At 40.2% G+C, this 10144-nt stretch overlaps 1 protein-coding gene across 4 annotated transcripts; it reads left to right on the top strand.

Moving 5' to 3' along the window:
* Positions 1-475: 475 nt before the first annotated feature.
* On the top strand, positions 476-6700 carry RPL38 (ribosomal protein L38). Of its 4 annotated transcripts, none has more exons than XM_074260673.1 (6): positions 476-1061; positions 1574-1731; positions 1957-2005; positions 2669-2729; positions 5204-5326; positions 6623-6700. In XM_074260673.1, the coding sequence occupies exons 3-6, from the start codon at positions 2003-2005 to the stop codon at positions 6646-6648; spliced, it is 213 nt and encodes a 70-aa protein (XP_074116774.1). In that variant the 5' UTR covers positions 476-1061; positions 1574-1731; positions 1957-2002; the 3' UTR covers positions 6649-6700. The 4 variants fall into 4 exon arrangements, with proteins under 4 accessions (XP_074116774.1, XP_074116776.1, XP_074116773.1 ...); XM_074260675.1 differs by having other exon boundaries at positions 488-864; XM_074260672.1 differs by having other exon boundaries at positions 923-1061; positions 1574-1749.
* Positions 6701-10144: the final 3444 nt, after the last annotated feature.

Consider the following 10144-nt stretch of genomic DNA (forward strand, 5'->3'; position numbering starts at 1 on the left):
CAGTCAGTTTGCTGGGACAGTCCACCAGGTGTGGCGCCGGCCGTGCAGCAGTTTCCTGGAGCCACAGGTGAGAACTGAAAGCCTGTGGGTCAAGTATTATATTAACCTCTGGAAACATGAATAAAAGTGAGACAATTCTTGCTCTCAAGAGTTTACATTCTTTTTAATTTTTTTTCAATTACATGTAAAAATACTTTTTCAAAATTAATTTTTTCTTAAATTTTGAATTCCAGTTGCTCTTCCTCCCCTCATTGGGATCACAAGCAATTTGATAAATTCCCATTAGTCATGTTATGAAAGAAAATGCAGATTAAAAAATAAAAAAGTTTTTTTTTATATGCTCTGGTCTGCAGTAAGACTAAAAACTTACAAATGGAGAAGGACAAATGGACTTATTTAAGCACGAACAAAACACATGCGGAGAGGGGTAACCTTGGTAATAGAAGGCACCAGAGCATGCTTAACCTGAATATTAGAAGGAAGCAGAGATTCCGGTAGGCCGAGGAGAGCCGGAAGCACGGTCCACAAATGGGGGAAGCCAACCCAATGTGAAGAATAGCAAACAAACCATTTCCCCAAAACCAAAGGGAAGGCGCGGGTGATTCTGGGAAGAGTCACTGGGATAATACACGCTGACGTTTTGCAAACTGTAATAGAAAAGTTAGCCGTCCCTCGCTGGCCATCCTCTGCCTTGCTCACTACGACTTCCCGATGTAAAAAGTCCCGCTCCCCGAGTCCAGATCTCCCAGACTTAGGACTCCAAACCACGGGAGTTGCTCTCCCCCAACCAACTGGGCCAGGTTTCCATACTGAGGCAGAGGAGGCCGAAGGAAGGCGCGCTTGCCTTGCGGATACACTTTCTGTGTAAGGGTAGTTAAGTAAAACGCCTTTTGTTAACAATGACTAAGAGTGTCTGCATTGTCCCAACGGCCAACCTGAACGGCCTACTAACGTCCGCACGCGGCTCTCCGGGTGATAAAGAAATTTGCCTGGATGGGAAATTAACAAGCGGCCCCCCTCAGCCTCCATTCAAAGGCGCTCCGCGGCAGGAGATACGAGGTGTAAGTTATAAGACCGATGGGACCTTGCAGGATGAAAAGTGCTTACGGACATGATGGAGAATTAAAAAACACATGCCGAGTGGGAATGGAGCTCCATAAAACCCCGCCTTCTGATCATTTTGCAATCTTTCCGAAAACTCGGGGTTCGCGACTAATGTCACAAACGCTAGGATGAAGTCATTCCAAAGAATCAAGTGTTTCCCAAGTGCCTGCTTTGTGCCCGAAATTGCACCAAATTTTGAAACCGCAAAGCGAGAGCTCAGTCCCCCCTTTACTTTATTGGGGGGGGGGAAGGAGGGGGACAACGAGATTCTAAGGTTTAAAAACCTCTGGCGCCTCTGAGCTAGAGGAAGGCCCCAGGTGTCCCCGTGTCGTGGCGGGACTCTCCACAATGATCAGGCAGTAGAAAATGGGAGTTTGGAAGGGGGAAGCTTCCTTGCATTAAGCCCCGAGTGGGTTGATGGGATGGTTGATTTGTAAATGTAACACCGGCAAATCTGAATCCCTTGTAGTATCTGGAGACACATCGGATCAAGGCTGAAGAAGGGAAACGCAAAACTGTAAAGTTTGATCCATCGCGGATACCGTAGCACCGGGTTGCTGGGGGCGGGTTTAATTGGCCGGAAGCAGAAGTTCTTCCTTTTCCGTCTTCCTCTGCTGCTTAGCAGTTGTGAGTATCTCTCCTGTGGTAAGCCGGGGAAGAATCCAGTGCCATCCTCGGGTTGTGAGGGGCAGGGCCTGCTCGGGAATTCTCTGGGGGATAGTGGTGAGGGGGAATTGGGAGATAACCGAGGACTTTATTCCTGTAGCGGGACCGGGATCGGAGTAGGAACGTGGGGGGGGGGGGGGGGGTCCAGTCCCGCTGACGCCATGTTCTTCCTCTCTTCTCTTGCAGGTTAGACGTCTCGGGCCGCACGCAGCCCCCTCGTCCTGCCGCCGCCATGGTGAGTCCCCGGCCGCGGCCCTCAGCCCACGGGCCCGCTTTTCCTTAGAAACGGCGGGGGGGAGGGGATTTAGCGGCTGCCTAAGCCAACCCCTTTTACAGATCAGAAAACTGAGGAGAAATGTCGAAATTATAACAGCTGCCATTTACAAAGTGCTTAGCGAAATATTCATTTCATCCTCGCGACACCCGTGGGAGATAGGGGGTATTATCCCCACTTTGCAGACGAGCAAACTGAGGCAGGTTAAGTTACTGGCTCCGGCGACCAGCGCTTTTCCCATTGCACGCCCGCCTTTCGCCGCGCGGGCCACATAACGACTTCCTGGGGCGGGGATTTGAACCCAAGCCCTCGTCATTCCTCGGCCAGCATGGTGTCCGCCAAACGCGGTGGGGGAAAGGACCGTAACCATCAGAATCAAGTCCACGTTCTGTTTGTAATGCCTGTGGCTTCAGGCTGGCCGCCTCCGTGTGGCTTTTTAATCATCACTAAAATGGAAATGCTGGATTAAGTCAGGATTTCCTCACCTGGAGCATCTGAAATTATCGAGTTATGGCCGTGCTTGGTGCTTCAGAAATGCCTGTGGACCCGCTGGTTTTTGTTATCCCTTACGGAGAGGGAGGAGGGCTTTATCCACAATGAAAACCCATTTTGTTTGTATTGCAGCCAAGAAAAATTGAGGAAATAAAAGACTTCCTGCTCACAGCCAGGCGAAAGGATGCCAAATGTAAGTTTCCTGCTTCTTCCACTGTTTGTGGGAGGTTCCTCACCCCAAAATGTGGGCTGTGTGCGTATTTTAGAGAAAAATGTATTTAGAAGCTGCCAAATTAGCCACAGCAAGCCGCCTTTTACGTATACATGTGGATCACCTTCTAGAACTTGGGCCTGTCCAAACTTCCTGGTTTTTTGTTGTTTTTAAAATAAATTTAATTAGTAGTATTAGTACAAAGTCAGCCTAGATTAGAATTGCTTTTCTTTGTAATCCGATGTCTTCTGTTACTGTTTACCAATCTTCTGAGAACTGGGTCCATAGTGACTCCTTGTTTGGAGTTTTAGAACTAAAAGGTTTTAAGTGAGACTTAAAGAGATCTGCTTTGCCCCACTTAGCCTTGTTAGTGGCAGAATAGGCCCCGAAGAAGCTCAGTGCTGTTGTCAGTCAACAGTGACCAACAATCTGTCTGTTACTCAGGATAAAACTGAGAGCTGGGGAAGAAGAAAATTGCTTACCTAAATTTCACTATTTTATGTAGCCACTAAAACCTGAGTCTAGCACTTTTCACAGTACTGTATTATAAGTTGTTTACAGCTATCTTAGATTCCGCCGACAAGTGGTCACAGATACAGGAGAAGAAACTGAGGTCAGGGGAGGATATCACCCATGGGATTGGGTCCAGCTCAGGGCCCCTGCCACTAGGTTCTCTGTCTGTCTTACTTTTCACTCCAGTCTTAACATCCTCTCAGCACAGCTTCTTTGAGACTTAGTCCAAAGAAAAGCCCTGTTTTGTCTCTATGCTAGTGTCCCCTGTGTAAATGCTCAATCTGTATCTGGTTTGGGAGTGAGGGAACAAGGAGTTAGCGGATAGTGGTAATTATAGGGGGAGGGGAGTATCAGTGAACTTTTTACACAAGAGAACTCAGAAATGCCTCTTTAACAAAATATGTTAAATGGATGGGTGCTCTCACTGACATCCTCCTTCAGTAGGAAATGTATTTTCCTGTCTTGGAAAATTTACTGAAATATAGTCAGAGGAACTGGGTTCATATCCTGACTGGAAATTTCTTCCTGTGATCTAAGGCAAGTCACTAAGTTTTTCAGATCCTTAAATCTTTCCAGCTCTAAATGCTATGGTAACAATTTTGTTGTAGTATTTCTTTCTTACCTGTTTAATTAAAAACCCTGTAAAAGGAACTGTTACTGGTGGTTTTCTTGGCAGAGGTACTGGAGTAGTTTGCCATTTCCTTACAAATGAGGAAACTGAAGCAAACAGGGTTGAGTGAGTTGCCCAGGGTCATTCAGTTAAGTATCTGAGTTCAGATTTGGCCTTAGGTCTTCCTAACTCCCTGCCTGGCACTCTATGCACTCTGCAACCTAGCTAGCCTAAGAGCTATTGCAAAATGGCAAATAATTAAATTGGGGGCATAACACATGGCACTGTTCAGTGGAAAGGGGTAGGTTGTATAGGTAAATAGGTGTGGGATATGGAGTTGAAGCTACCTTTAAATTATTTTTCTCATCTTTAATCTGCAAAAGGAGTAAATTAGGTGATATGTTACCAATAGGTACTTTTGAATTCTCTTGTTCATGCACAAGGTATTTTGCAAAAATTCATTTGGCATTCGGATTTTTTTTGAGTACATCTGTTGTTCAAAGTATAATATTCATTAGAGATGTTGGGATGTAAGAATTTGCTCATTTGCATGGAAATTTAGTTTGCTGGATTTATACTAAATTTTTGTTGTGGCCTCAAATGACTGGAGTCCTGCTTCCTGTCAGATAGCAAGTAACATTTATATCCTCTAAAAGTGTTCAAATAAATGAAGTTACAGGTTTTGATGTTGAGTTAATTTAATTGTAAGGCTGTTTTCCTTTGGAATTTTTGTGTGTGTGTGCTTTTTCTCTTAATTCAGTTGTGTTTGAGCACTTTGGCACAAATACCTAAATTCTGTACTTAACCACCTGTTTCTTATTTGTTAGCATTCTAACAGCTTTTGCAATGCTAAGCTAGGGGCTTTTTTTCTATGCTGTTTGTAAAAGGGTAAGACAAAGAGTTTTGAGTATTCTGATGGAATTACTCTTACCACATCAGAAGAAACAGATGTGTTCTACCCTTCTTAAGTACCTCTAGAATGTATGGAAATGTGCTGACACTTCCCATTAGTCTAGCTGTTACAGATTTGTAAGATTTCAAGTAGATTTAGTTTTTAATTTGAGATTTTGTCTTAAAGCTTGGTATATGGTTCTATCAAAAACTTTGCTCTTCAAATAAGGGGATACACTTGAGAATATTAGAAAAATCAGAGCTGCCTTTTGGTGAAGGCCAGGGAAGTGAATGTATAATCCTGCTATTCTGTCCCATGTATGAGGCATTTGTTTGATCTTGAAAGATAAATATTGGGCAATCTAGCTTCCTTCTCAATCCCCAAATTGCTGCCTTTACTGTTTTCTTGTCTCTTAGTAATTTTGAGGCCTTTTTCTTGTAGCTGTCAAGATCAAGAAAAACAAGGACAATGTGAAGTTTAAGGTTCGGTGCAGCAGGTACCTGTACACGTTGGTCATCACAGATAAAGAAAAGGCAGAGAAACTTAAACAGTCCTTGCCACCTGGTGAGTTGACTTAAAAGTCTTGGGCACAAAGACAGAAATGGGAGCCTGTTTTCTAAAAAAGCCAACCAAAAGTGAGAGAATGCTAGATTGTGTTTTATCAGTAAATTATACTTATAAAGTAGGTGCTTCCAAGATACTATTAAGGAACTGTCAAGTTTGATTTACCTATGGATTTGTGTTTATAAACAACTCCAAGATATGTCCTGATGAACCTTGTCACTTGTCATTGTGCATGCTGTTTACAGAGAACAGTAGAGTAGTGCCAGACTTTAAGCCAGAAGACCAAGTAGGGGAGGGGTTAAGTCGTTCCTAAACATGGTTTGATTGTGAAAAGTGCTTTACAGACCTGAACGAACTACATAAATGTGGCTGTTTGCCCATTTTGTGTTTCACATAAAACACTAATACTTCTTAATATGAAGATTCACAAACTGTTTTAAACTTAGTCTCTAAGTTTGCCCTTGGTTACAGAGGTGGGATTTGAATCCAGGACTAGCACTCTATCCATTATGTTATCTTGGGAGGTTGGCTTATTGACATGTAATGACTTATTGTCATGGATGTATTTCTTCTTTGAATATTATTGCATCCTTTACCAGCTATGTCTGCCTTGGCAAAGGCATGAAGTCTCTTGTTGCCAGTTTCTTTCTGGTTAACTTGAATGAACTGAGATTCTCAGCTATAGAGTATAAGCTGACAGAATATTACTCCATTTAAAGAAAAAAAATGTAGTTGAATCAGAAGCACAGGTGTTTGCCTCAATCTGTAAATTGTAATAATACTTGGTACAGGATTTTGGAGGAACTCATTTATTTACAGTACACCACTACTTAAAGTGCTCTTGTCACATCATTTTGGTGTATTGGGACCTTCCCAAACTAGGGGATACAGATTTTATATAACCTGCCTAAGTGATATAAAATATCTAATAGGGTAAAGATCTTCTAGTTGGCCCAAGCAGAAGAGTGGTTCACAAGAGAGCTGGGCTAAACTGAAGCCTTTAGAACCCTGTTTCCCTTTGCTCTCCTTTTGAGGAAAGATAAGACAGTTAGCTTTAGCTTGTGTGTCTTAATTGGAATTGCTCATAGTCTGGATGTGTAGGCCCATTTACATTGTTTCAGCATAGTCGGTCTTAACACTTGTTTAAATTAAACATCTTTGGGGACACTGTTTTCTAATCTTTGCCAACTTTTCCCTTAGCTACACTACAAATGTTAAGTGTTTCTAGACAGAAGTGGTAATTAGACTAAGAGTCTGTCTTCTGAGTGACTCATCTTTCTGTCTTCTTCCCTCTAGGTTTGGCTGTGAAGGAGCTGAAGTGAAGGAATTATTCAATGTTCCGCCTGTATTAAAATAATAGGGAAAAAAAAAGAATTCTTGGGTGTCTTGTCTTTTTTGGGGGAGAGAGTACTGCTTCTAAAGAATCAATCCTTGAAAACGGCTTGTCATCCTCTACTTCTTGTCTTCAAATTGCATTACTGTAACCTCTAGCTCAGATCTTAGTTGATGGATAGGACATGACTTTCTTCAGTCTGAAAATGAATCCCAGGAACATAAACTTTTCAGGGAAGGGGCTGGTGTTGATATGTTAGCTTTAAGCCAGTCTAGGTAATTGAAAAGAATAAGGGATGGATTATCTTAGATTGATACTAGGTGGTTGGTGTACAAGGACACAGGTGTGTGTATGTGTGTATATATATATATGAGAGTATGTATAGAATAAATATAAGGTATGGGTAAGCATTTAAGAATTAGAATTCTGATATCAGTTTGGCTGAACTGTAGAGGGCAATATGAGAGAAAATATAGGACAGGACCTAGTTGGGTTGGGCTTTAAAAGTCAATAACTATCTTCTCCAACATTACTATCACTACCTTCTTCCCACTCCCCCAGGCTCAACTTTCTAAGTGTTTTCAATTCCTCACTATCTCACCATTCCCCCATATCCAATCAGTTGCCAAAGCCTGTGGGTTTCATTTTTATAACCTGAATATACCATACCCCCTTCTTGATAGTGCTTGGCATCCTGATGCAAGGCCCTCAATCTTCACCATTATGACACCTGTTAAATCTAGTAACTAGCTTTTAAAGCACTGACAGCTTGGTGGTTTTGCGGGCTTTCCTCCGCCCCCTCCCCCTCTGGAATGTGCTCTTCATCTCATCAAACCCCAGCCAAAACTCCACTTCCAGAAAGCCATTGTTACCTCTCAATTCTAATGTTGATGATTATTCTGTGTGTCTAGCTTGTTTGTACATAGTTCCTTCCATCAGACTGGGTTTGAGAGCAGACTTACCTTGCCTATCTTTGTATCCCTAGGGCTTAGCACGCATAGCTACTTTAGTTAAGTCAAATATATACTTAAATAGGATAGGTTGTCACGAGGAAGTTAGATTGGAATGGGAAGAGGTTGGGCTAGAAAACAAATTGGGCTGTTCATTTTTAATAGAGAAAAGCGAATAAGGGCTGAGCTAAGATGGTACCTTTATTGGGAATTTGGATGTGAGAGATGGAGATAGAAGTGTAACAGTATTTCATATGCAGGTGGTTTCAAGAGTGCAGAGATAACAGGTTGATTTTAGAAGCCAAAAGATTCCTGGTGTTTTCAACAAATAGAACAAAGTTTAGAAGTGCACTAGCAATAAGAGGAAGATTAAGTTTGGGCTGTGTTGATGCTGACCAAGTTATGTCTGCAATGTTTAGTTTCAATTATCCATTATCCCTACTGGTGATATGGGCATGGTTTACAGGAGGTATAAGGAATACACCTATATAATGTGTATTAGGGAACAGTCACGGAAAAGAAAAGTTTTTTCAATTGTGACCCCAATTTCCCTAAGATTTAATGGTATTCCAGATGATCTGATTGGAAAAAATTGTCTTAAGGTATCTATAATTGCATTCCTTTGTGTGGGAGTTGGTAACAACCACATATTCTGTCCTTTCTGATTTTAGAGTGGGGACTGCAAAGATGGGTGGGATTGATGATGAGGTGAGGATGAATGTCATCTGACTATACTTGGCTTTTCTCCAAGTGATAGTATGAATCAGTATTCGACACTTCTCTTCTGGTTATCCTTTACCTTCATTACACATCTTTTTTCCAGTTAAGCTCCTTAAAAGTAGGAACAGCTTAATTTTTTAGTCTCCAGTGTCTAGCACATTGCTATATGATGTAAGTCACTGATAATATACTGCAATTTACTTAGCTAAACTTATCTCTCCATTGCCTTTTGGATTACTTGTGGTTATAGGGTTTTTTGGTTTTTTTTAATTATGAGGTCAAAATCTATACTAATAGTTATGTTTTTTTGGTAATTAAAAATGGGTCATTTTCAACTGGATTCCAACTTCAACCCTCATTTCTGGACCTAGTTTATTTTCTGTTTTCAATATTTGTCCATATTCACTAACTCTGGGCTCCCAGCCAAATTTCTTAATCTAGGCAATATGTGCTTTTCATCTGATTTTTCTTAATGTAACAGTTGAACCGTTCAAAAAATGTTGCCTTTGTTTTTTATACTAGTCTTGCGTTTGATTATCTGCCCTCATATAACCACAGGAACCATTCTTTGTAGGAAAAACAATTAAACCAACAAGTTGGATCATTTCCATATCATTTCTCCAGTTCATTGTGTTATTTACATTATTTTGATCACTTATATTATTTCAAAGAACTTTCAACATGCCTCTGAATTCTTCATGTTCTTTACATTCTTTTGATACAATATTTGATTATTTACATACCATATTTTCTTCAGTCATTTTTAAGTTAACACGTTTCCACTTTGTTTATGAATTTTTTGCTACCACAGAAAGTGCTACTGTAAAGGGATATGTGATCCTTTCAAAAAAAAAAAAAATCTCGAAAATAAATGTTGCAGTTCTCAAGATTTTTAGTACCTCTAAGGGAAGTTGAAAAATCAGTTTGTCACTTTGTTATGTGTGTTATAAGAAAAGTTAACAAAATAACATCTAGATAAATATGTGTAGTTTCTACTTTGTATTACCTAGATATGGGCCTTTTTTTAACTTTTTAATAATACATTTAATTAAAAATTTTAACAGGCATCTCTAATAATAAGCTGCATATATATATATAATTGCACTAATATATACAGCATGAAAATAGAAATTTTTAAATCTTTAGGCTAATTAGATCTTAAATCTAATACTTTATAATACATCAATTCAGAGGTCCATTATGTTTTCATATTTGGTTTAAATTACTCAATAATTGAAGACAAAGATCTAAGTCGAAGAAATAATACAGTACTCATTTTTTACTAATTATGTAGAAGTTCTTGAAATTCAGCTAGTAAATTTCCATTTTCCCTAATGTCAGAGTTCTTTACAAAACAAAATGTTCTGTTTTTGTATTTTTAACAAATAAGTCCAAAATCCACCATATGGTGGAAGGTAATACTTATTTTGCTTAGACTGAGTTGCCTCTTTTAAAATTATAATATTTTCTTATATCCCAATGGATCATCCTTGACATCCCACTTTGGAGAGACTGAAATCTAGGGCAGGACTTTTTAAACTACATTCATGACTCCTTTTCACCCAAGAAATTTTTTACATGGCCCTGGGTATACAGGTGAGTAAAATAGATATGCAAATTAAACCTTTACTGATAATAAGTCATCATTTCATGACCCACACTTGGTTACAAGGTCCCAGATGGGATTGTAACCTGTTTAAGAAACTTTGATCTAAGAGAACACCATCCTCCCTTTGACAAGGAGAAATGGATAAGCCTTTGATAGGTCACTAGGTGGAGCTGTGTTATAATGAATGAAAAGCAACCTGCTGTTTG

Source organism: Sminthopsis crassicaudata, chromosome 4, assembly GCF_048593235.1.
Source record: "Sminthopsis crassicaudata isolate SCR6 chromosome 4, ASM4859323v1, whole genome shotgun sequence".
In the NCBI taxonomy this organism is placed as follows: domain Eukaryota; kingdom Metazoa; phylum Chordata; class Mammalia; order Dasyuromorphia; family Dasyuridae; genus Sminthopsis; species Sminthopsis crassicaudata.